This window comes from Lissotriton vulgaris, chromosome 5 (assembly GCF_964263255.1).
Source record: "Lissotriton vulgaris chromosome 5, aLisVul1.2, whole genome shotgun sequence".
Taxonomy (NCBI): domain Eukaryota; kingdom Metazoa; phylum Chordata; class Amphibia; order Caudata; family Salamandridae; genus Lissotriton; species Lissotriton vulgaris.
Genome location: NC_141693.1, coordinates 985271286 through 985298404, shown reverse-complemented (window position 1 = coordinate 985298404; position 27119 = coordinate 985271286). Strand labels below are relative to the sequence as shown.

Sequence of the window (27119 nt, the reverse complement as noted above, 5' to 3'; positions counted from 1 at the left end):
GGCATTGAAGGGGCAGGGGAGAGTGAGACAGAAATAGAGGAAGAGTGGAGAGGCCAAGACAGTGAAGGGGTAGGAGAGAGTGAGACAGAAACGAAAGGCACATGGCGAATTGCGAACAAATGTGAACATTAACAATGCAAAAATACAACAAAGCAAGGCGAAGTTGTGGTGTGCATGGACCCAAGAACAAACTTCAGGAAGAAGCTGCCTCAGCCATGTCTGGAGGATGTAAGAAGGGGGTTGACACAAGGCCATTCCTGGCGAGGCAGCCATTGTTCCAGTGCCGTCCCCTTTACATGGTCAGTAGGAACAAGTGGGAGGAGGGAGTGGGAGAGGGGTGTGAGATAGATCAAAGCCTTTACTGTGATCAGTGGCCGCAGGATGCCAGTGGGAGGGAACGAGCATATGGGGAGCGTCAGGGGAGTCTGGTGCGAGGCATAGGGGGCAGGGGAGGGGGAGCAGGCAAATGGGGTGCGAGTGAGGCCAAGCGCGCGCCAGGGGAAGCTTTTACGCTCCAGTACACAACATGCATTGTAGGAAATCCAGCTTGTTCAAGAGAGTTTGGTCACATGTATTAGGTTTCGAGCAATAAATTGCTCGACCTAAACAGGGAGTAGGAACTTCACACAACAGTGCTTTACCCACGTGTCTTGATGTGGCATAGACGTTTTTAGCCAGATTAGTACACACTATATGAATGCCCAGACAGCAGAAGGACTGTGTTCTTGAAAGCTCAGGAAGCAGGCACAGTGAGATGTCACATGACAAAAATGCAGTGCTTCCAAGTGGCTTCAAGTCATGTTTAACACATTCTATCAGTCCTTACTGTTTCGCCAACAGCAGTTTGCAATGTGGGGCTTCTGCTTTTCCCATAGTAAGCGATAACATTATTCGGGGAATCAAACCCTTCCTCCCTGCTCATGACCTGCAAGTAGTGATCCACACGTTCGTCCCATCTAGAGTGGGCCATGAAAACGCCATTTTACCTGGAGTTTCCAACACACGCCTTGCACTGCTAAAGGCCTTGCTGCACGCGGCTGCACGCTGGGCCTCATGGGTCTCCCAATAAAACCAGGTCACTCCATCTGGTCTTCGCTTAGATGGCTGCCTATGGAAGGCCAATCTAAGGTCAAGGTTGCCTGCCTAGTACATATAAAGCACTCACTCCATTCCATCACACTATCTTGCCAAGAAACCGAAACCTTGTGGTGGCTCCCGGCAACTTTGGAGCACTGACTCATTAGTACTTAAAATCCCAGCTTTCCAAAATAAAATAATTAAAAAAACAGAGCGGACCCTGAAACAATCATTCCCTGGGACTCGATTAACATATGTGGAAATACCTCAGGCATATGTGCATTAACCCTCAAAGGCTCTGACTACAAGTTCACCATAAACTCCGTGGCGAGGAATGAATGATTGCGACTGGCCTGGAAGCCCCCCATGAGGTTATGACACACACGAGTCTCAGGGTGGAATAACCACACAGATCCAAAGCTACTGGAATACAAACCAAAAGCCTTACCAAACTCCCTGGACAATTCCACTGACATCTACTACTTGCTGAATGCAGCTGATAACTGGAGAGGTGGGGGGCGCAGTGTGTTGCTTATAAGGAAACTGGGGTGAGGAGTGTGTCGGTGGCAGGGCAGGCTCAGGACATATTCCATGCAGGCTATAAAGGGGGGGGGGTGTTGATGGGGGCAGTGCTGCGGCTGTGCTCATTTTTTGCACAAAGCCATGATGGTTTCAGAGGACCTGTTATTCTTACCTGTGAGATTTTCAGGTGTGACAACACGTGCCCTCTTGGGATCGGGCAAGGTACTATCTCCCCGGAGACGCCCTTGTGCCCTACTCATAACTGGACTCTCGGAATCTAACTACTAGTTGATTTCAGTGTTAGCTATTCTGTTTGTCATGTGGCGAATGAAATACCTCACAATCGGCGCTTGAAATGAAAATATAGATGCGAGTACTGTATTAAGTGAGTACCGGCCCATTTAAAGCACTCTTGGCCCAAGAGTACCTGTCTGCTACTGGGAGGTAGTGATACTCTCCCACTAAAAGAAACGACCACAGCTAAAAAGTGATGGCACTTTCCCTTCCAAATGGAAGTGCGTCCCGGTCCTTTTAAAGCACAGTGCAAATTTCAGAACGAGGCTACATGTGTGGCTATGTGCAGGGAATGGTTATCGGTGGCCTTACTCTAAAAAACACACTCTACTATTTCCAGGCATGGGTGACAAGAAAAGACAGGAATCAAAACATACCATGATGATGATGATGCTCATCGCCAGAGCTAATTATTTTCCGTCTCCTAATCTTCTGCGCACGCCTTTGGTGACAAACGCATTCATGCCCTTGCTCGTTGGCAGAAAAGAGGCCACCTGACTTCCCCTACGCATCACCTTCCTGCCACGCGGGGCTGTCGCGCGACGAACGAGCACAGCAGGTCGGGCTGCAGGATAATTGGGCCTCTGCACCCTTGGCTCGCGCCTCAGGTGATTCCAGGCCTGACCTGGCTAGCGTGATGCACCCGTCTTGCAGGATGCACCAGTCTGACGGCATCAGTTTCCACAAGATGCCGCGTTGGCTCCGCCCCTGCACGAGATTCGACTACAGTTTTGAAACGCTGTCCATCACACAGAGCCAACTCCGGGAACTGGCTCTTCCTACCGGGGAACAAAGTACAAGTATTTATTTGGGATTTTTCTCAACAATTTAAACATGGCCGGCTTAGGCTCAGAGTCACGTGCGACTGACTCCCTCTGTGACTCGCAGGTTTTTAGTCAACTGAAGTTAATGTGCTTGGTATTTTTGAGCCCCGTTTTTCAGATGCTAAACGGGAAAACGCGAAGGCAGGTAGGTGGATGAAGTCACACATGCCCTGTAGCCACTTGACAGCCTTGTAAATCGCCAGATGGGTTATCTGAACTACTAAAGTCATGAAAAGAGAGCAAGGGACTGCCCGCAACGTCGACAACTGGCCCGATGCCAGAAGCACCTTAATTCAATCCTGGATTACTCTAGTCCTATCTCTATTCAGTGCATGCTGGGCCCCGAAAGTCACTACTTGCAATGGCTAAAAGGCAGACTACAACTCCCAGCATGCAAAGTGTTTTTGGCCGAAAAGCCAGGTTTGGATAAAAGCGTTAGCAATCTAGGGTGGCCAAATGTGGCTTATTTTGCAGGTTTGTCCTGCAGTTATGACTTCAGTCCTGCTTTCCAAACAGATGCACTGCGCAAAAACCAATTGTCTTAAAGTTTAGTTCCACACTACTTATGACTCTCTTAAAGGAGAATCACCTCTCACTTGTTATGCCCTAACGAGCAATGATAGAGCTAAGCTTCCTTCAAAGTGCCTGGGTATTGCCAGAAAATGGAAGAGATATACACAGGAAGGATAGGAGATGCCCATTATCAAACAGTGTATTAACCCTTTCGATGCTGATGACAAGCTCAGCTCGTCATCACCCACGGGTGGCGTGTGCGGATGACGAGCTGAGCTCGTCATGTAACGCGGCTTTTAAAAAAAAGCCGCACAGCGCAAAAATCGCCGCAGCAGCGATGCGGTTAAAGTAATAGAAACTAGAGTATGGAGCCACTTGCTGCAACGGCTAGATTTTTACCACCATATTGATTTATATAGTGAATACACCATCAGTTGGGGCACTTCTCCCCTCCTCCAAGTAATATCCCATCTATTTTCTAACCAAACATTTACTAGCCACTTTTATAGTGATTATAAATGCTATTTGCCACTAGTGTTTCAAAGCGTAAAACTATTTCATTCAATAAGGATAGCAGAGTATTGTATTGTAATTGCATTTATAAAGCGCTTACTACCCCTGACGAGGCATCGAAGCTCTTTTTCGCGGGTATCACGCTACTCCGGAACCCATAGAGGATTAGTGTTGAATTAGTATAGTGAAACATGCAAGTACATTTTAAGCGGTGGATAGTTTAGTCAAATATTTGTATTTGGAATGATAGCGGAAGGATAGAGGAGAAAAAAAAAGGGTTGTATTTATATATCACTTGTTACCTCTGATGCGGTGTTGAAACATGCTATTCAGAAAGCCCATAAAGGATTAGTGGTGAATTAATAGGGTGAAATAGGAAAGTAATTTCAGTGGTGGATATTAGTCAGTTATTTGGAGTGAGAAGGATAGCGGAGGGATAAAAGGAGAAGAAAGGTTTGCAATCATATAGCACTTTTTACCACTGATGGATGTTGAAGCGCTTTTCTGGCCAGTAGCAAGCCACTCCGGAACTCATGAAGGATTAGTGTTGAAAATTAGTATAGTAAAATATGAAGTAATTTGAGTGGTGGATATGTTATTCAGTTATTTGGGTAGGCAGGGCCGGACTGGCCGTAGCGGGCACAGGGCAATCCCCCGGTGGGCCGCACGGGTGGGGCCCGTTTTGGGCCCATGGGGCCGTTTTGGTTACAGGGCTGTTTTTGCAGCATAGCTGCAAAATCGTCCCTGTAACAAAATCGTCCGAAAACCGGCCCTGGCAAAGAACTCGGCGGCACCCCCAATCCCCCCCCCCCCCCTCCTTCCCGGGGTGCAGGGCGAGCACTTTGCCAGGGCTGGTTTTGGTTCCCAGTCCGGCACTGTGGGTAGGGAAGGATAGGTGGCGGGATAGTGAAGGGAAAGAGGTTTGTATTTATATAGCGCTTGCTACCCCTGATGGGCTTTTGAAGCGCAAGTAGCACGCTACTCTGGAACCCATCAGGATTAGTGTTGAATTAGTGTGGTGAAACATGAAAGTCATTTTAGTGGTGGATGTTTTAGTCAGTTATTAGGATTGAGAAGGGTTGGGGAGGGGTAGAAAAGAGGGAAGAGTTTAGAAAGGTTTGTTTTGGGGGAAATCGGTATAGTAAAAGAGGTGTAAGATGATGCAAGGAGGGGTAGAGTAGGAGAGAGTCTAGAAAGGGTTATTTTGGGGATCATAGTAGTGGTATTGGGTTAAATGAGAGAGTGGATGTAGGGGATATATTGAGCGAAGTATAGGCTGAGAAATAGGGAAGTGCATTGGAAATGCTAAATTAGAAGAAAGTGATAAACATATAGATCCATAAGTACATTGAAAGTATATAGATGCATAATGGAGGTATGTATATTGGGCAGCATTTCTGGCCCTGGACCCGACCAGTCTCGAACAGGCTCAAACAGGCAACTGCCCTTGTCCTCTCCTCCCTTAACAGGCTCAAACAGGCAACTGCCCTTGTCCTCTCCGCCCTTAACAGGCTTAAACAGGCAATTGCTCATGTCCTCTCCGCCCTTAGCCTCGACGCCCAGGCTGAGACGCCCTAAGCCTGGCCTTTTAGAGACCTAGTAATCAGGTGACCCCGTCAGCCAATGGGAACCCTAGCCCTAACACTATTCACGACACTAGCCCTAAAAAAAAAAAATCGAGAACCAATAGGAGACCAGGACCTTACAGCCAATCTTAGCCCTAGTCCAAGCACCCAATCAGTTAAAAAACCCTAATCCCTACATACAATAGAGGCCCTAGCCCTACCAGTAGTCCCACCCCAAGTCCAAGCAGCCAATGGCACAGGAAGCCCTTGTTCCTACTTCCAATAGAAAGCCTAACCCTACTCTTAGTCCCACAACCAGTCCAGCAACCAATCACACCAGAAGCCCTAATTGCTTCTTCCAATTAAAAGTCTAACCCTAGCCCTAGTCCAACCCTGGTCTCAACAACCAATAACACAGGAAACCCTAGTCCCTACTTCCAATAGAAATCCTAACCCTAGTCCCAACCCTACATTGATTGGTTTCTGGCTCTGTGATTCAATCAGAACACTCAAATATCCAACCAATGAGGACACTAACCCTAATCCAATAGAAACATCAGATACAACCACCAATCAGTGTACACATGTAACAAACAATATCAGACCATATACGGTCCCAGCGACCTCAGACATGGTTTGCTGGCTAGGGAGTTGGAAGCTGCTTTTTCTGTTCAGAATCTCCTAGGAGACAGACAGGCTCAATCCACACTTTGGACTTCTGCAGGTAAAGGCCTCACTAACTTGAAATCGAACAATACTGTTTGAGTAAAACTTTACTCCATCTACTGGGCAAAAAACAAAGTGCACAGTCCCAGTAAACACAGTTTAAATAGCTCGCAGAAGCACCCTCTGATGTAGAATATCCTTGTTGCTTGGCGGGGGGCAGGGGGGCTGGTATCACTGGCTTGTGAACACAAAATGGTGGCTGGGGGTGCACTGTTTTAACATACAGATCTTAGCACAGAGCAAAGGAGAAATTTGGAGGGAAAACTGAAAGTCATCAGCAATGAGAGGGGAAAAACTACAGAGTTTGGATTGCAAATCCCACAATTCAACAAGTTAAATGGAAGCAATCATGGGCAGGAAAAAACACATGTTTAAAACACAAAACCGATGATAAAAACTCCAATCACAGGCAGTTTAAAACTACAATTTTTAAACTATAACAACCACAGGCAAAGACAGAAATCAAAGAAAGGGAAAATCGTTTTTTTTTAAACTTTTGTTTTGGGGGAAGAGACAGCACTAGTCTGCCTTGATAAGCTCAATATTGGCCAAGTTGTGTCAGGCCTGATTTGAAAGTTAGGATTTTGGAATTAAACCCCAAAAATGCTCCATTGACTCATAGCACCCCACTCGCCCACAAACATCTTCCACATCTCTGTGCGCCCAATGTGTCTCTACACTTGTAAAATTGTTCTGCAAACGTGTAATGGAAATATGTCCTCCCTACTATGATATCGGAAGGCACAGACGGAAAAAACAAAATAGAAACTTATGTCATGGAAGCCAGTTGTGACAATGTCAAGTTTGTGTATTTGAGTGGGCTTTGCAAAGAATGATGTATAAAACTCTAGAAGAAATTATGTGCAATTATTGCGAAATTCTGTTTACTTTGAAATATACATTCACAAACACCACTTTTAGGGTGCCCATTTGACTCCATGCCACCTATTTTATTTATGTATAAAGTTTTATATAGCGCTAACAAGATCCCGAAGGATATCAGAGCGCTTTACAATAGAATAGACACTACTATTCCATTCCGGGACTTTGCTTTTACATATCATTGTTATTAGGTGGGTTGTTCCAATAAAAACCAACCAATACTACATCTCCCAGAATGCACTGATATGTAAAAGCAAAGTCCAGGAATGTAATAGTGGTGTTCTGTGACATGAAGCCATTTGGTCACCCATATTGAAAGTACCTTTTTAAAAGTGAGTGATAACACATGATAGGTTAACTTTTTATCATAGGATGGTGATCAAAAGGGTACACAGAATTTTATTTTGATGTATTTCTCCCCCCCCCAAAAAAAGAGAAACCTGAAATAAATACCTTTCAACATAAGGTGTGCATCTTAGCTTTCCAAAACTTTAGCTCACAATGGACAAGCGTATCAATTTTTATGCACTCTGTTTCAGGTAAAAAAAAAAATCTACTTGCACTCAGGACTTCAGTATCTGCAAAAACGAACCACTCCTTACCACCCCGTACTCTGTCTTAAAGCAACCCATCCCCCTTTACAGTTCCCAGAGTTAGGCCCACTCCCTATTCACTTCCTGTAAGAAGCTGAAAACCTGGTTATTTTGGGTCTCTTCTCCAAGCTGGTCTATCTGTCCAGGGAAACCCAATGGGTAGCTACGCTCTATACAAAAACTCAATAATTATAAAAACTGATGGTGCTTAAAACTGTTTTTTTCGATCACTACTGTATGAAGTAGCCAGCTCTTCACTTACTCGCAGTAAATACAAACTTGCACTTTATCTGATGAAGAATCTGGGAACCTAGAGAATAGTGCACTGTCAAAAAGTACTGGAAGGTTTTATGTCAAGAAGGGGGGGTTGCTTTCCACAATGGCCTCCGACATACAGTGAGTGTTGAACATATGTTAAACCGGTATCTTCTATGTAATCAACATTATTATGTACCAGATTCTAACGTTAGCTCATGATTTTCGCATCTATAAAGACTGACATCAGAACAGTCAACAGACGCCCAGTCGCAAAGGTCCCGGACTACTGGGTTTGGCTGTGATGCACGGTATAGATGTGTACGCTATTGTTCACCATCTATCATTTTGTTTGGGAACCAATGTATAATACAAAGGAAGTCAATAGATTTATCAGAAATGTACAAGTATGTGGAGAGACTAGCAAAAAAATGGTCAGGGGTTCTGCCCACTTAACCCTCCCGTACCTGAGCAGGAGACATCCTAGGATGAGAAAATAGCAACAAAGGGTACCGAAGGGATCAATCCAATTTTAATTCTCAAACAAGAAACAATTAATTATCTTGTGAGTCAAAAATTCAAACATGAAAAAAATACATATGTAAATTCATCAACACACATATGAGTGGACATCAAGGGAAGCACAACAACCGACAGTCTATATACAAAACATCACATATACATATATACAAATATACATCACATTTACAATATCGCGTTTCTATGTACCCTAAACACAAGGTATATATAAAAAACATTTTTATATATATATCCCTATTCGGATCAGTGCCTCCACTTAATTTACAATAGAGTGCACAACACAATGGTAGTCCCAAAGACACAGCACCTGGGGGTTAACACGTCAACCCAGTCTATATTTGTGTTGGTGCCAATCAGACAAAAATCAAACACATTTTTTGAATAGTAGCAGGGGACTCCAGTCGAAGCAAAAAGGTGTCGACGCAGTTGCGGTCGCGTTTCAGCCAGATGATGTAGGCTTCATCAGGACAATGGGTACTCTATTCTTCTGGGTCCTGGCAAATTCTCGGACCGATATCGGCGGCCAGCACACAAAACCACCCACACAAGGGTGGGGGTCAGGCGGGAATCGCTTTCTAACCCCAGTAAAAGGAGATATTCCTTATATATATGCAATGAGTCCACTCGGATGAGGCAAGAGGAAAACAGGCGTGGCTTAAATCACACGTACTTTCTGCAATCAAGGGAGCGGGGCGACACGGACAACCAGTGTTCGCTGCAAGCGTGAATCAAGCACCAGTAAGCTATGTGGAGAGGCCACACTCCTACTTTCTAAATTTGAAACATACCCTGTGATGGCTGCACCTAATGTACATTAAAATTCCACTGTCTGAATAGGCCTGTAGGGTCTGCTTCCTATGGTCACCCCCACTTTTTGCTGTGATTCTCTGTTTTTTCCACTTTAGTGTGGCTGTGGGCCTGCTAATCAGACAGACAGACCAGCTGTTCTCTCTCTAAATTGATACCATGTACTTTAGGTACATACCAGATTGGGTATTGGGTCACCTCTGTGAGCCCCTGTATAGTGTACCATAGGTACCCAGGGCATAGGTGCATCCAACGCCTACCAAGGGCTGCAGCATGTATTATGCCACCCCTGGCTGGCCCTCCAAACTGACACCACAGGCTGATCACTCAGCTTGGGTAAGGTGGTGTAATCAACCCTTACTTAGATATAGTATACCTATCTTACATATAGACATATATACACCTATAAGCCACTCCTATGGTAGGCCTCGACAGTCCTGGAGGCAGAGTGCTTGGTTTTATGTGAAAGGGTGCCCTAAAGCTGTTCTATGATATAGTCATACCATATACTCTTAAGTGCATTATAATCCTCGCAGTTAATGTTAACTTTGGTTTGGCTTTATCAAAACATGTGTGAGGTTTCAAACACTTTGGAACACTACCCCCACCCCCCCCACCACCACCACCACCAATTCTGGCGGCGGGGGTAGCATTCCACCCTTCTAGAGGGAAAAGACATGTATGTTACTGCTTTACCCGGTTAAAATTAAACAGAGCCTCAGCATCACAAAATGGATGCTGTTGCCACAGACACGAGTCTGACCACCTGGTGCTGGGGGAAACTCCAGCAAGGGCGGCCTAGACAATAGGTTTCCTGTCCAGGGAGGTGCCAGCATCTCCCCAGACAGGGGTTATGCATATTGGGGAAGGGTGGGCTGCATTCAGTGAATGCATCTAGACATTGCCTGGGGCACACAAGGTGCTCCATGCATAGCCCGCTTCAAACCAGTTGCTGGGGCACTCCAGCCCCTGCCTGGCGTGAAACTGGACAAAGGGAAAGGGGTGTAACCACCCCCTTCTCAGGTCCACCCATAGTAGGGACGTAGGTAGGTAATACAGCCCCTTTGCTTAGTATAAGCATAGGAGCTGCGCCCCCAGGACTTTAGATTATCCTGGAAAGAAACTTTGATACAGAACTCTTGGACCTTCGACATTCTATTCTGACTAGAAGACGGAGGACATCTCCCTTGTGGTCATAGAGTGACCACCCTGTGCAAACAGGCACCACCAGTAACTTGCCAGTCTGCTTTGTCGATGCTCCCGCCGGAACCCGAAGACTCAGCGACACAGGAACTGCACTTTCAGACTTCTCTAACTCCAACCCACATCCACAGCAAAGCTGAGATCCGTGGCAGACACGAGAGACGTGGGACCGGACACTCTGGACATCCTGCATTTTGCTAACAGCTCGACTACCGAGGTACCCTCGCAGTTGTGCATTGGGGTACGAGAAGCCCCAGACCCGAGCGCCATTTGCACCGAAGCTCAGCCCTCCACGAGTGCCGCGTGGGGCCTGCTCTTGCATTTCAACTCGACGCGTCTTCCCGGTTCTTTGCCCGTTGGCTAGTGAGCCCCCTGAAGACTTTTCTATTGAACTAAACTGCTTTCCTGGTTGCTCCAGGCTTGCTACAGCTTCCCTTCAAAGGAGAAGCGCCACAGACCTTGCTGGTCTGCAACAGAGCCAATCTCGACATCCTGCGTGGGTTGCGGTTGCCAAGGCTTGTTGGGTCCAATCCAGTTACCGACACTGCAGCCAACTAGATCCTTCATGGGACAGCTTGAATCCAGCGCCTGGTCATCGTCGAGGTGGCTGAAGAGACAAGCTCACCTTCTTCACCTTCAAGCACGCGACATCGCCTGGTTCCTTCCTGGTCACTGGCTAGTGACCCAGACACTGTCCCCTCTGCTTTCAGGTTCTTCACATCACCAATCCATCCTTGGATCCACCCGGACACTTTTCCTCTGGTTGCCTGCTGCACTTTTTGAAGATCTCCATAGAAAACAAGGACAAAACCAGACACAAAAAGACACCTATGCACCCGGCTTCCCTGGGTGAGGTAACATGAGTACTCCGGTGCTCCCATGGGTCTTGACTCTCGAAGTGTCCTAGTTTAAAAGGGTTCCATCCTAGTCCATCAGGAAGTGTCTTTAAACAGTAACTTTGTAACTTCTTTGTTTCCCATTATAAGTCAATGTTAACTTGCGACTGTGTTTAGACTGCACGCGTCTCCCGTGGGCCTCATACCGAAGCCTTGGTTGTTTAGTGTAGTCCCAGCGATTCTACAGACCCTAGACCTGCTGTCTAGCTCTCACGTGGTGCTTATACGACTTCCTTAGTATACGGTTTGTGAGGCCCCTAGGGTATAACTGTATTTGTGCCTTTCATTTGGTATTCAAGGGATTATAAATCGGTAAAACAGCTTGCTTCACATGCTCTCTGAAGTCTTAGTCTAAGACTGTTGGACCATGCTACCACTAGGATAGCTTGTCTATAAGGTTGACTTTACAACCAACATCAATAAAGGTCGATTAGACTGGTGCAAGGTGCCCACTAGAATAGTGGACATCATATGCCAGGCTAACTTCTCACAAGGCCCATCAAACTTTCCTGGAAAGTAGACACCCTGGCAAACCGAGGGCATTGTCACTTCCTCTGGAGATGCATGTTTGTCCTACCAACATGTGTGTCGCATTCTATGCGGTACTCACAGAAAACAGCAAATGTAAAGCCATTACATTAACACGCATCTCCCAATGCAAACATTAATATGTGTGGTTTACATAAAACAGGTGATAGGAATAAGCCACAACCATATCCATCAAGTGTGATTTAGAAAATACAATTGATCCAATTTAAGAACATGGTTAACACCAATTAGAGAAACCTAAAGTTAAATACATGTTTACCTAAAAAAAAAACAACAACAAAGGAGGTTGACACATGTTGGACTTGTGACTTTTTTTCACTTGTTATCAACTTCAAGCAAGAGTAATCGCGTTACTGCACTTTTGGAGACAATCTCTTAACACGTGCACACCAACCACCAGCAAACAAGTGTAACTGTACATAAAGTGGAAGTCATGAATACAAACACAAGTCATTGAAGAAAATCAGGGGCCATGTTTAAACATGTTTTCCCTTCCATAGCGACTGGGAGTGGTGCAAACTGGAATAATAATAATAATAATAATAATAAAAATAAAGGGTTTTATAAAGCGCCTGGTGACGCCATCCCGGCGTGTCCCCGCGCTGTGGAGAGAGCAGCAAGAAAGAGGGGAGGACCTAGAGGGTATACAGGTAAGTTTTTAAGAGTTTTCTGAATATTGGTTCAGTCTCAGCTAGTCTGATGTTTATTGGGAGGGAGTTCCAGTTGTTGGCTGCCATGACTCGAAAGGAACGTCCTCCCATTCTGGCCTTTTTTATCCGGGGGACTTAAAGGCCAGTTCCCAAAGAGCGAAGTGCTCTATTGGGTTCATAGGGGATGGCTAGATCCTTCAGGTATTCAGGGGCTTTCTGAGAGTTTATCCTATAGCATATAAGGAGTGCTTTAAAAAGGATCCTCTTTTTTATGGGGAGCCAATGGAGAGCAGCCAAGGAGGGTTTAGAGGCTGCTCTTTTGGGTAGCCTGAGGACTAGCCGTGCTGCCGTATTTTGAAGGACCTGCAGCCTTCTGATATTCTTTTCTGTTGTCCCTAAGAGTAGCACATTACCGTAGTCAATACGGGAGGTGACTAGTGCTTGGGTCAGGGTGCGTCTGGCCTCTAGAGGAAGGAGGTCCAGAGTCCGGTTTAGGGTCTTTAGCACCCCAAAGCATTTCCCTACTACTTTGTGGACGTGGCTATCATAGGAGAGTTTGGGATCAACCCAGACCCCCAGGTTCTTTGCTTCCTTGCAAGGGGTGGGTATGGGACCCAAACAGGGAGGCCACCATTCCTGCGTCCAGCTAGCGTCATTTCCTCCTATCACAAGAACCTCTGTCTTGGAGCCGTTGAGCTTCAGGCAGTGTTGGTTCATCCAGATTGCAAGTTCCTGCATGCAGGTTTTAAAATTGGCTGCTGCTAAGGTAGGTGCCTGGGATAGGGAGATGAGCAGTTGGGTATCATCGGCGTAGGATACTAATTTTATGCCGTATGATTGGACCACATCTGCCAGCGGGGCCATATACAGGTTGAACAGGGTGGGGCTCAGGGCAGAGCCCTGAGGCACCCCCTGTTCTAAGGCAATGCTGTCTGAGAGAATGTTACCTCTCTGAACCTGGAAGCTGCGACCTGTGAGGAAAGCTTTTAGCCAACCTAGTGCCGCCTTGGTGACCCCAGCTTTGTTTAGACACTGTAGCAGGATGGAGTGTGCTACAGTGTCAAACGCAGCGCTGAGGTCCAGCATGATTAGTGCCATAGTGTGACCCTCATCAGCTCCTGCCCGAAGAGTTTCAGTCGCTCTCAGGAGGGCTGTCTCAGTAGAGTAGTTCGTCCTGAAGCCAGATTGGGAGCCGTGCAAGGATTTATTAGACTCTAAGTGAGCCATGAGTTGTTTGTTAGCTATTTTTTCTGCCACTTTCGCAAGGTAAGGGAGGAGAGAGATGGGACGTAGATTTTCCAATATATCCTGGCTCACATTAGGTTTCTTTTTGATTGGCAGTACTATTGCTTTTTTCCAATCCTCAGGGAGGCAGGCAGAGGAAAAGGAGTCTTGGATAACATGCCTGATATAGGGTTCCAGTACATGTAGACTAGCTATGAGTACTTTCGGGGGGGGGGGCTGGGTCGCGTGGGGAACCCGATTTGACACTTTTGCAGACGTTGACAAGCATTTCAGGAGGGGGTACCGAAAAGCATTGTAAGCAAGGCTCATTAGGACTTAGTTCTGTGCTTTCTTTAAAATCATGGCCAGAGGTCAGGTGCCCAGAAAAGTTGGCATAGATGGCAGTTATTTTCCCAGAAAAGTATTTTGCTATTTTGTTGCAGGTTTCCACAGAGTCATTACCGGAAGGATTGTCATTAGAGAGCACCGAGATTTCTTTAAAGATTTTAAAAAGTTCTTTAGAGGAGTTTCCTGCCTCCCCAATGCGAGTTTTGTAGTGCAAGGCTTTGGAGGTGCGAATTTTTTTATTATATGCTTTTTGTATTGTATTTTAATATTGGGGCAGAAATTGATACGCCACTCACGTTCTAATTTTTTACAGGCAGATTTAGTAGCCTGGAGTTCAGGCGTGTACCACGGGGTAGTTTTCCTCATTTTGTTGAGATTTTTCATTTTGCGAATAGGAGCAGTCTTATCTAGGGCCTTTAAGATGTGATTCTGCAAATGACTATAGGCTGTTTCACAGTCGGTGTCTCCCAGAGGACCTCCTGTTTCGAGTAGCTTGTTAAACATATCATGGGAGAAGTTTTTCCAATTCCGCCGCAGGTAGCGGCGATCACACTCTTTTTTTAGGATCAGACTCAGATATCTGAATGAAAAATGGAATAGAGTGATCGGACCAGGGTACCGGAATAGGGGATGTGGCTAGTACTCCGGAGCCATTCCCAAAGATAGGATCTAGGAGGTGGCCCAGTCTGTGGGTGGGATCATGGTTTATAAGATCGAGCTGTAGGGATTGAAGTTTTGACCTGATGTTCTTAGCCTCTGTAGCGAGGGGATCGTCAAAGTGTATATTCATGTCACCAAGTACCAACAATCTACTTTTCCTTATTGCTAGGTGTGCTGTGGCTTCTATCAGGCTATTGGTGAAATCATACAGTCTACCAGGGGGTCTGTACACAAGAATGCCCGAGAGGGAGAGTTGAGGTCCTATGACAATTGTAAACGATCCTGCTTCACAGTGATCTATTGTAAGGGGAGATAGGGAGCATTCTATGGGAGTTCTGGTTGCAATGGCAATTCCTCCTCCCCTGCCTTCCTTCCTATCTAGTCTGAAGAGGGAGTATCCAGGGGGCATAGCCTCTATAATGTCAGGGTCAGAAGATTCTCCTAGCCAGGTCTCAGTTAAAAACAGAATATTGAAACCTTCATCCTCAAGAAGGTGATATATTTGAATACTGTGTTTGCTGAGCGACCGGCAGTTTATCAGTCCAGCCTTAATCTGCCTGTTAGGCAGAACCTTCGTAGGTGGCAAATCTGGCGTGAAAGAGCACGGAGGACAGCAATGCAGAGATAGCGCCTTCATAGTGCGTTTACAAGGGAGGGTGACCTTAGGACATAGATCTAACAGTTCCTGCCTATCATACCGTATTGTGGAAGGAATTGGATGGCTAGGATTCCTGGCCCCGCGCCCCGTCCTGCCGCGGACGGGCGCAGACGGGCTTGACTTTGGCTCGACTTCGGCGCGCTTCCGGCGCGCCCGCTGCACGCGCCCGCTGCACGCGTCCGCTGCGCGGTCGCGGACCTACGCACATTTTATAGTCGAGGTAGGGGCAGCTAGAACGCTGACCTTGCAGCCCTGAGCCCGGAGTGCTGGGCTCCTCCTCCACCCTCTGCTTCAAACGCCCAAGATGGATGCGGCGGACCGGGGCGGGAGTTTTAAGAGTGAAATCCCAAGCAGTAATTACGTTAGCCTACAGGTGAGGCAACAATTGTTAAAATTGTACACAATGATTTTACACAAGAAATACACTGAAAGATAAAATTAGCAGTAAAACGCCAAGTTTAAAAACGCTATATGATCAGCGCTTCGCAGTGCAGGTCTTGTGACACACAGCGCTAGGGTTTCTGGGACACTCAGAAACAGGTAACATATTTTAACAGCTACTGGCTTGTCGGTGCACTGGAAATGAATCATATGGCACTGCACTGTAAAGTTATTGCAACGCAGAGGAAAAGCTCACTGTAATGTATGTCAATCTGCTTGGTCCCAGTCGGACACACCCACTGGCCCAGCCGCTGAAGCCCGTAACAGTATTTTTGCCCTTATCAAGCAAAGAAAGAGTGTTCCGAAAACAACTTCTCCCTAATGGTTTGGTTACCTCTCGGAATTAGCCATTGGGGCACAGTTTCGCCACATCAGGTTCTCCACCAGCTCGCAGCGCCTTTCTTACAGACCCGGCGGTGCAAGTACATCCATGATTTCACTTGCTCTGCAGCGATAAAACTATGGAATCAGCTTCCAGATGAAGAAGAAGTTCTGACTTCAATTCAGCTACTTCCACCATCAGCTTCCAGATGAAGAAGAAGTTCTGACTTCAATTCAGCTACTTCCACCATCAGCTTCCAGATGAAGAAGAAGTTCTGACTTCAATTCAGCTACTTCCACCTCTTGGGGGGGGGGAGGGGAGAAATCTTCGAAAGACAAGAACTAGGGCTTCTCCACATGGCAAAGCGCCCAGCAGCCTTTTCTCACGACCAGCATAAAAAACAGGGTCTAGAAAGCTATCATCATAAGCAAATAAGCAACTGAATACAGCCCAGGCCTGTGAACTGGTGTTGTCGATGAGTTGGCAAACCATGAGCTTGCTGGTACTGAGGTAACGCTCAGAATGCATGCATCACTGCTATAAAAGAACAAAAAAGTAAAAATATAGAAAGCTGGCTCAGCTGCACTGTATAAAACTACTCAGGCGCTGCTCTTCCTAGCAGTCATTCCGCAAACCCTGCACATAGCAAAGGAGTGGTATATGAAGAGGGGCATCGCAAGCAGACACTAAATGTCAAGTGCCTGCCAGAAAAACCGCAAAGTCTTTAAGGCTTTACAGGCAGGTGTTCTAGACCAAAGCAGGCCCCTAGTGTGTGGTGCTGGAGGAAGGTACAATAACAGGAATAAAGAAGATTTATTTACAAAAAGTGCGCACTGAAATCCTAAAAGGAAGAGTCAGACCAACTCCAAGAACAGCAAGAAATAACTTTCTTCTCCAATTGCAGAATCCACAAAAGAGAGTGCTAGTCTGTGGCACTAAATATAACCTCCCTTTGGAGAGTATGATTGCCGCTTTGATTGTGCTTACAACTAAATCTTTCCAGACAGAGCCCTTTTTTGTCCATGGTTTGTTCCTTGCATACCATTACAGGACAGAGAGGATATCCTTTGATTTAAAGAGAGTCGCGCACAAAGCCGGTTTGTGCTCGCTGATTAGATGCGCAAATCTGACCACCAGGAATTCCATGGAAGCACCTCTGCATGTTCCACTATTTCTGGAAACTGCTACACAAGGGGCTTTTTCATGTGTGTGGAATTATATATAAATACCCCATTATTGATCAGGCATTCCGGCAAACAGCAGTAACGCCGCGACAACAGAAGGCAACCCGCTGGCACTCAAGAGGATGTCTGCTCTGAGAAGGCCCCTCTAATCTCAGACCATCAACATGCCTTCATTACCCAGGAGTCGAAGTGCATAACAATACAATATCTGGATCACTATACCCTGGTTACATTAGGAAACAACCCAAATATAGCCTGTGCATCTGCACTTCAGCAGCAAGCCACCACTGCTTCAAGATCTTTTATACAGGATTCCCGCCAGCTATCGAAACAGCATGTCCTTACTGAGAAAAGCAGTAACCACAACAAATGGGGGCAAAGTAATTGGTGTGTTAACAACGACATCTGGCACACAGATAATTTCACTTACGCAGACTGTTGGTGCTCCCTCGGTATTTCCACATATGGCCAAACTTTAATTTGTGGGATTTATGGTGCTACAATTCGTATTACTTGGTTGCTCACACTGTAGTAAAGATCACCTCGAAGTGGCTTTTAGCACTGGGTCTTTACAGCGGAACCTAGCAAATACACAGACAACACATTCCATATTTAGCAAGGTGGCACTTCGGCTAGGCACAGGTGCAAAAGCTGCTTAAAATGGCACACTTCCCTAATATAAACTTGCGCATTAGCAGCATGTTACCACAAATTAAAGTTTTAGGTCAAACTGCTCTCCCATTTGCCTTGGGAAAGGGCGCTCAACTTTTTGTTGATGCAACGCCACATTAAGACTTTGAATGAATGCAACAAAATGACCCATCTTGAAACTGCTCTTGCTAAGCTTCACTGTAAAGTTAGTTCATGCAGAAACTGCAACGAACAATTGCATTTTACCTGCGGTCTCAACGTCATGAGATATGCTCTGCCTGTCACAGAGGTCTATCAACTTACAGCTCTATGAACCTATGACTTTTCTTTTCATCTTGCAAGAGCACCCCCTGGTGAATTTACGCAAGACAAGTGCTTAGTGGTTTTTCTGGTATTAAATCCTGCAGGAGCAGAAGCCCTTCAGTTGGATATTCAAGGTTTACTTAGCATACACCCACTGCTCACGTGAACACAAAGCAGCATTATGTTAGTCGAAGATTATTCATGGAGTATTGCAGTACTTGTCTCGGTGCAGATTCAATAGCCTTCACAACTCAAAAAACACCTACGAATTAGGCAAACATACTCCTAGATTGTGGGCACCACCTTCTAAACACAGTCAAGGCACCCTTCATCTGTCCTTTAATTATCAACATTAAGTATGGCAGGATGGTTTACCAGCCTCACAATAACTCCTTGCAAGGTCTTTCAGCTCTTCCACTTGGTCTGTTCATAGGCACCGTAAGTAGTAGTCGAGAGTGTGATGGAGCTCCACAATGGACACTTTACTGGAGCTTTCCTGACTTTGTTCTACTAGTTAAGTCCATCTGGCCTCCACACCATTAAAACTACTCGCCATTAGCGCTCCCCTGACTTCCTCAGATTAACAAGGGAGAGTAGACAGGAGTTTGCTTCTCAAGAGGCTAGTCATTTTAGTGAAATCCAGAAGGTAGGTCTATAGTTAATGGAGTCGTCTTGGACACTGCTAGTTTGGCTACTTACTGTTGGCGGAACACAGCTTGGCAACTCCATCTCCCTAACGTTACATTCCAACCACCCGCAAAATGGTTAGAAGCAATTCATAAAGGCAATGCAATATATGCCCTTGAGGGATGTGATGTTGCATTGCCACTAACCAATGAAGTTGCAACCACCAAGAGTGAGAGTGTGGGCCGATGGTTTAACTGAGGATCCAACCACATCATGCACAAAACAGCAGCCCAGCCTTAGCCACTGTAGGCTACTCAAGATGAACTCCTGTTAGTCCATATGGCTTCCTCTCCTGAGTCATCAAACAGATATTCCACATTCTAAGACCGGATTTTTTTCTTCTGTCCACTCTACTTTATTAGGCGGAGAAATGGTCTAGTGACTAACTGCCAATTTTGGAGCCTAGTAATATGGGTTTGAACCATGTACTTACTCCCGAAGAGCCGCATTCCTGCGGCGTGCCACCTGCTCCTGCGCACAGCTTTGAGATGTTGGCCGAAAGCCTTAGCATATACGCCCACGGCTGAGGCGTATGCAGCTAACATTCCCCTGTTGGGTGTTCCGATGCCACAAGGCAGGCTTACGGACAGAGTGCTTCGACCATGGCGTGAGGCGGGCGTGGAAAGGGTTGGGGACTTTTTTGGAGATGACCACCTTCTTACTCATGAGGCCTTTGTACAGGCCACTGGTGCCCCCCCAGACTGTACCCATTACATGCCGCTGTCACACACTACATACAACACAGATGGGCACCTCAACGCCTACAACCCCCACAACATGAACTAGTACACTTGTTGTACTACATGGGACCGGGAGGACACCCAGTGAGATGGTTGTACATGGGGGTTAGGGTGCATGCAGCAGTCTCACTCACCGCGCTTCTGCGGACATGAGCGCACGACACGGGCCAAGAGCTGTCCGAAAAGGACTGGGCCACGATACAAGAACATCCCAGGCAGGTATCTCGCAATGTCCGGTTCAGATTTATACAAGCAATGGTTTTACACAGGGCATACCTGACCCCTATGAGGCTCCATAAAATGTTCCCAGACTCTCCCCATAATTGTAAGCGCTGTGGAGAGGAACTGGCCGGGTTCCTACATATGCTGTAGTTATGCCCACGACTTCGGGAGTATTGGTTGGGGGTGTGCCGGACACTGCGGACGGTCACTAACCTGCCGGTGCCGGAAGAGGCGCTGTACTGTCTGTTGGGTCTGCGCAGAAGACCTAAAGCGCTGAAGGCCCAATTGAAACTACTGGACCTAGCAATGCTGTTAGCACTCAGGACAATCACAATGAGATGGAAGTCCTCTAGATCCCCAGGGATACACCTTTGGCAGGCAGAAGTACTTAAATGGGGAAGGGCGGAGGGGACAACACTTAGGAGGGAGGAAACACGTGGCCTCCGGAAATTTCCAATTTCCCAGGAGTGGGAGGCTATGCTCATTACACTGGAGAGCGAGGACCAAACCCAGAGTGTGGGGGCCGGGTCAGGGACCTAGACAGGAAGAGTCACACGGAATATAGTGAGTGAGGGTGTGCCCCAGTTATTCCTTGCACCATTACCTGTAATACCCCATGATGCAACATACATTACCGCCTACATCAGCCGGATGCGTCCGAGCACACTTTAGATGGGAGAATTGATCTACGGCTGGGAGATGGGAAGTTCATGTACACAAGAGGGTGGGGGGGCGAAGGGATGTTTGGACAATACCTTTGTATCATCTTATGATAATGATATGCGACAGAATTGTATATTACTAATGTTAATGTCTCCTATTAGTATCAACGTTGAAAAACAAAAAGTTGGGGACATGCACGGGGTGAAAATAGAAAACACCGGCTGATATGTTGACACTGTGTAATGTAATGTGCAAATATACGATACTGCAGCTGTGAATAAAGTTTAAAAAAAAAACAAAAAAAAACAAACACATGTACTTGGTACCTGCCCAAAAATATTGATTCTGGGCTAATCGCTTACTCTCCTTGTGCCTGCAAAAATAAATATGTAAAAATTGAAGTTGCAACCAATGGAATTTAATTGTGCAATTCAAATCTGTGCTTTAAATCCACACTTGATGTACAAGATCTTTTTCCGACTCTTATAGAACTCTATGAAAAAGACCAGACTTCCCAATCTTCACACTCTTCAACACAGTACTGCCTGCTCAAATTGAAGATTTCCTCAATCCAAGCCTAGTTCTTACTTCACATCCGAACAGTTATGCAGCTTGTCACTTTCACGTCTCTTTTTAAAAACCACAGCAGCAGCATCTTCTCCAAGATGTGCATCTCCGCACTCGCCTCTTAAGGTTGCGACTATTTTCCTTACCACATTTTATATTTCCATGCTAAACTCTGGCACCCGGAAACCAGAGCAAGCGGTTGCAATACAAAGGAAGTTAAAGATATTTAAATGCAGCGGAAGAGCAAAAGAAATTAAATAGGTCATTGTTATATTGCAGCGACTTCCTGTTTCATTTTGGTAAACTTTAGGTCTATCTACCAACTACACCATACTCACACTACAACCACAAATCACCACTTTGAATCAGTAAGCCAAACACATAATTGTGGTAGATACTGTGAGAAGCTGCCTTCAAAGCTTTTATCTGCTCAGTCACATTTTCTTCAGGTCAGAAGTCACAATAAATGTTGAATCAAACTTTAAAATGAGACATAGTAAGAATAAACATCCAAAGATAAGAATACTCATGGAGAAGGGGCAATCCACGTAAACAGTGAAAATTTAGTTCTGACACCACACCATTCCACGAGCAGCCATGGAAGTGTGCTTGAACAGTACTCCTTTGTCTGGAGAACATCAGTAAAGACCATGGTTGCATGCTGGACATTTTAATCGCCACTCCATATGGGCATCATATAAGCAGATCCTGCCCTGCTATGGCACGGTATAAAGAGTTACTCTTTAAAAAGCCCTGAAGCAAAAGCATTGTGGCCTTCCACGCTGCACCATTTCAAGGTGGACAAGATGTTTGTGAAGAGGTCTTCACCAGTACCCAATTAAAACTAAGAAGCAGTATCTAATTTGTCACAACACAATTGTGGCACTGTGAGAGAGTACCCAGTCCTGGCCATATTCTAAATCTGACGACTGATCTACAAAGTAAGTGCTTGTTGCTAAAGGTACTTAACAAAATGCCTGCGTCAAAGGTGGTGGTGGGGGTAGTAGAATGTGAGACCACCCCAACAACATGGATGTCCCATCCATTGCTATAGACAGATTAGCTCCGAGCACACAAGATCAAAGCGTAAGAAATGCTTGTGGACTTGTGACCATACCCAGGAGCGGACCGAAATGTCCGTGAGGTCTGGACTGGGTGCCTCAAGTTGCCTAGCCAGGATGTCCCTCGTGCAGACTGGCTAACTGAACAAGAGCTGTTTAGAAGGGCCTGTGAGAAGACAGTATGCTCTTAGATGGCTACTAATAGTGAGCAGCTACAACACGAACATACCATGGCATTCTACTGTTTGCTCAGAAGTGGACATTCCTGTTCAGAAACAGCATCTCGTTTCTGGGCATAAAAAAGTTGACATAGGGTATACCAGAGGGTGGACAGCCCATTCATTGAAGGACGAGTTCTACGTAAGCCGATATTTCAAAAGACTGACCATAAACAGTCTTTTTTGTTGTTTATAACAGCAATGGTCCTACGTGTTTCTGTCTAATGCGACAACAACATGGTAATGGATGAAATCCTTGAATTAAATCTCAGATGCTGGCCTAAGCATTGCTTTTTGCCCACTGTGCTACCTCCGTTTGGACCAGGCCATATGCAAATCAGTCTTCAAGCTGCTCCAATGGGAACAGTCCAGCTCGAACTGCCAAGCCCTGTCCTTCCTGAGTCAGAGTACAAGCAACCTAGGACCGGTTTCATCCTGATAAGGCCTTCTCAGCCAGGTATAGCTGGATTCCAGTGGCACAGTGAGCACAGGACCCACAGCTGGGCATACCCACAGCACTTAGGGCGTCAACAACAAGGTGATGGATGGTTCAGTGTAATGGAATTTCATATCTAGCACTAACTGGGCTAACAACCACTGAAATATTAGAGTATCCCTTGCTCACGTTGCCATTGGATTCAAGCTAGCCTGGCTGATGAAGGGTGTTACCCTGAAACCGGTACCAGGAGTCTTGTTTCCGGTCCAGGAAAGACCTGGCTTGGCAGTTCGGCTGGACTGTTCCCAAGAGGCACAGGGTCATGATTGATTTGCATATGGCTGGGTCTGAACTGGGGTGGCAAAGTGAGCTAAAGAACAATGATGGATTCAACCCAGATCTGTGACTAGGGGTGAGTTTCTGAAAAGTTTCAGGGCTCCGACCATCATCTCCTTGTGTTTGCATTGTATCCTAATATAAGCAGTTTTTAACATTCTAAATACTATTCAGAGGAACAATAGGCCTAAATCATATCCCATCTGTTGCCATGTGGAAAGAAAAAGCCAGGTCAAAGATTCCAGAGTGAGGTGCCTTTGTGAAGTTCGCTACCACACATGACCACAACCATTAGAATTCCAGGCACCCATCTGACCACTGAAAACACGTGCCTGAGTACACATGCCTGAAGACACTCTCCCTCTAAAATAGCATGGACTAAATCTGCGTCATTGCAGCGAGCATGCACGTGCGTAAGTATAACATTAACGATATACTGTTGTAGCAATTTAAAATAATTATAGCGTCGAGCAGCGTGTGACATATCAGGGCTCGAGTAGATTACGACATACCTGCAGAAACGAAATATGCATCTTATTCGATCTGTTTTAGATTATGCACTCAAAAGCTCCTTATCGTTTTAGATCATGGTCATTTTGTAAATTATTACGAGGTAGCTCTTGAACGGGTTCAGACAAGCGACAATACAGTCCTCCCTGAAGTATAAGTGTTTCGGGAAAAAGTGAAATGTTGTTGAATGACACATTCTTAGCCACGTTTTCATTGACTATGCACAGCAGTGCCTCGGGGCAACCACAAAACTTCCACAAGGTCAAAAAACGGGCACGCCATCATGATAAATTGACTGAGTTTCATTCCCACTGACGTAGCACAGGTGGTCTTGAGATGTTGGGAGTGTTTTATGTCAACCAACTGCATAGAAATCCTCTTTTCCTCTGTTAGCTTCTGCGTCCTTGGGCAGGCATAGTGATTCTGGTTATAGGCTACACCGAACAGATGTATGTTGGAATAATTTATTCAGGAGTTTTATATAGCGCTGGCTAGCCCGAGGGTATACTATCAAAGGGCTTACAAGACATAGCATTGATAGAAAAATTCAACATAGTATAACCGGAAGGAATAACAACAATGCAACAACGAATATGCATCTAAATGAGAAACAGATAATCCAACATTGTCCATCGATTCTGCCCAACTTCCCAATGGAGTGTACAGTAGTAAGTCTCGATTGTTGATCAATTATTTTTTTTTCTATAGCTCCTGCTAAAACTAAAGGCTTGTGAGAGTTTCACGTGAAATGCATAATTGGAGTAATTGGAGCTATCAAGCAATTGGGGCTTTTAGTACACCCCAGGGCAGGCACAGAGCAGACAAGCTCGGTAAACTGCCTGCACGTGGGGAGGGTGGGACAGTCTGGACGGGATCCTGTCGGGCAGCCAGGACAGACTCATGGGCCAGTGCAGATTGTGGAAAAAACGCCTCTTCACTTTACCAAGGGATGAATACATGAACTACGCTATTAGGAAGCAATAAACTCCCCAAATCTACGTTTGAGAGTATTGACCGGAAGATTCGGCAGGTCAGAGGTCAATGTGACATGTTTAACTGAGGAGATAGAACCTGGCAATGACACCACCCTACACTTCGAGGCTGCTTGGGGAGGGGTTTGTTCCATGGTGCCCCCTCTCAGCCTCATATTCAGTGCACACTGCAAGAACACATGCTGGTCGAGGTCACATTACATCCTGGACTCTACAACTCCCACACTAAGCATCCTAACACTACAGAAAAATAGCAAAACAGAAACCTATGGTACATCACAACACAAGCACTTTCCGGGGGTCAACAGTGGCCTCTGCCCACCCCAGCGCCTGGGGACCCAGACAGCCTCACTCTCTAAACAAACCGCTGTCACGCCAACAACGGGAACGGAATGTGGAGGGGGCTTCACAGTCACGCACAGGAATGAATCTCCTAACTTCAGAGGTAAAGAGGGGTGGTGGTGGTGGGGGGCTGCGCAGCGGAAAACTGTATTATACAGACGATGCCAGGAACTGATGTGTAAATGAGCCCTGGTGTTTTGGCCCCAGGGTACGAGTTTCACAACAACACGAAAAGCCACAACCCCGCCGTGAATAGGAAGTCTAAATAAACACACACACACACACGTTCAATGAATATGCATAGGCTGTGAGGCTTTTGTGTCAAGCTGAGGCAGGCGCACTAAGTGGTCGGGTTCCTGGAAAGTTTCCCTCTGCCTCTTGGAGCCTGTTAACCCCTGGCGCCCCGCTTACCCCTGGGTTGTTCCATCAGCCTGGGTTCACCTCTCGCTGCTCTCTGCTCGTGCTCAGCCTCTGGGGTGCCTCACTGAGGGAAGCACACGAGCCCTGGCTATTTAACGGTCCATGCCTGTGGGAGGGGTTTCGTTCCCCTGGACTCGGAAGGAGCCGGGCTGGTGTGCGGCAGGTCAGCGGCGCTCCTTGCGTGCCAGAGCAGCGGCTGCTGCTGGGTCCCCGGCAGGCCGGCCTCCTCAGCGGTCAGCGCTCCGCCGGGCCCTCCGGGCTGCTCGGCTTCTCACGGGGCCGCTGGGTTTCCGCTCCGACCAGCAGAGAGGCGCAGCAGCCATCCTCCATCCCCTGCCCGACGCTGCCAGGGCTCGGGGAGGAATGCGAGGGAGGGCGAGCGAGCGGCGCTCTTAAAGGAACCAGGCGCGTCCTAGCTCGCCGGCACCCTCCCACCTCCCCTAGGCAGGCAGGCCGGCATTCTGCAAGCGAGGGCTGCCTTGGGAGTCAGTCTGTTGGTATATCCACCTGTCCTTCACTTTCATCCCTCACCCAAGGCAGGTTATGAGTCTCTCTTTGCCAAAGCGTTGTTGCTGTTTGCAAGCAAGGACAGAGCACACAAGGCTTGTCTGAGGCGCAAGGAAACGCAGACTAGCACAAGGAACAAATACTTCAGTGTCAGGGAGCTCAACCGTTTCACCCGCGGGGAGAGTGGGAGTGACGCAGGTAGCCCCCGCCACACAGGTGCGCGGCGGCGCAGGTGTCGTGCGGGCCTGCGGAAGCCGCCACCTGGGGAAGTGTTTCATGGAGGTGCCTGTGCCGCAGGAGCCGGCCGCAGCACGGCGAGGGAAGCCGCTTCTCGGAGCCAATCCGAGGCACGGAGCGAAGGAAGAGCCGGGCCCAGTGCCAGGAAGCGAGCGAGAAGCAGACGTAATCCTGCGGGGGTGCGTCGGTGCGAGGGATTCTGCAACCCGGTGGGAGGGCGGGCATGCGGGCACGGCGCGCCCTCTGTTCCTTTCAGATCACATCAGAGTGCCCCCTTGGAGCGGGCCGAAGCTGGGTGGGCGGGCGGTGAGACTGCTGGAATGCGGAGGGGAATCTACGACACCAAATGTGAGAAAAGACCGCAGTGCTTGACAAATATGGCATTTTCGTTTTACACTGCCTGCCTACTCTAAATAGTTACTCATTAGGATTTATATTCTCTATCTCTCTATGTAAGTGATAATAAAGGCGCACCGTACAGCAATATATATTGCCTTGAAAAAGCCCTGGTCGACTTGACCTGACGGGCGAAACACGTGTCGGCTGACATCTTTTGATCAATTGGATTCTTTTAAAGAAGAGTTATTAAAAAATAAACACAATAAGCTGTTTAATAAACAAGCACTGGCGTTGCCAATAGGTCTCGCAGTAGGAAAGTTGGAGCTATTGGTTTTGTAAATGACAAAGCCCTTTATGTATTTAAAATGATAACCAAAGTGAAAGGTATTGTTATTTGCAATTGTAATGGCTCCAACTGTCGTACTGCGAGACCTATTGGCAACGTGAGTGGTTTTTCGTGTGTGAGTGGCGTTGTGTGTGTGAGTGGCGTTGTGTGTGTGAGTGGCGTTGTGTGTGTGAGTGGCGTTGCGTGTGTGAGTGGCGTTGCGTGTGTGAGTGGCGTTGCGTGTGTGAGTGGCGTTGCGTGTGTGAGTGGCGTTGCGTGTGTGAGTGGCGTTGCATGTGTGAGTGGCGTTGCATGTG

At 46.8% G+C, this 27119-nt stretch overlaps 1 protein-coding gene across 2 annotated transcripts in view; it reads right to left on the bottom strand.

Moving 5' to 3' along the window:
• Window positions 1-26321, bottom strand: part of ENTPD1 (ectonucleoside triphosphate diphosphohydrolase 1) — a 346298-nt gene extending 319977 nt beyond the window's left edge. The window contains exon 1 of one of the 2 annotated variants that reach the window (XM_086922582.1): window positions 25386-26321. In XM_086922582.1, the coding sequence (XP_086778708.1) occupies window positions 25386-25401 (16 nt within the window). In that variant the 5' untranslated portion in view covers window positions 25402-26321. The remainder of the gene's footprint in view (window positions 1-25385) is intronic. The other variant, XM_086922583.1, reaches the window with a different exon arrangement.
• Window positions 26322-27119: the final 798 nt, after the last annotated feature.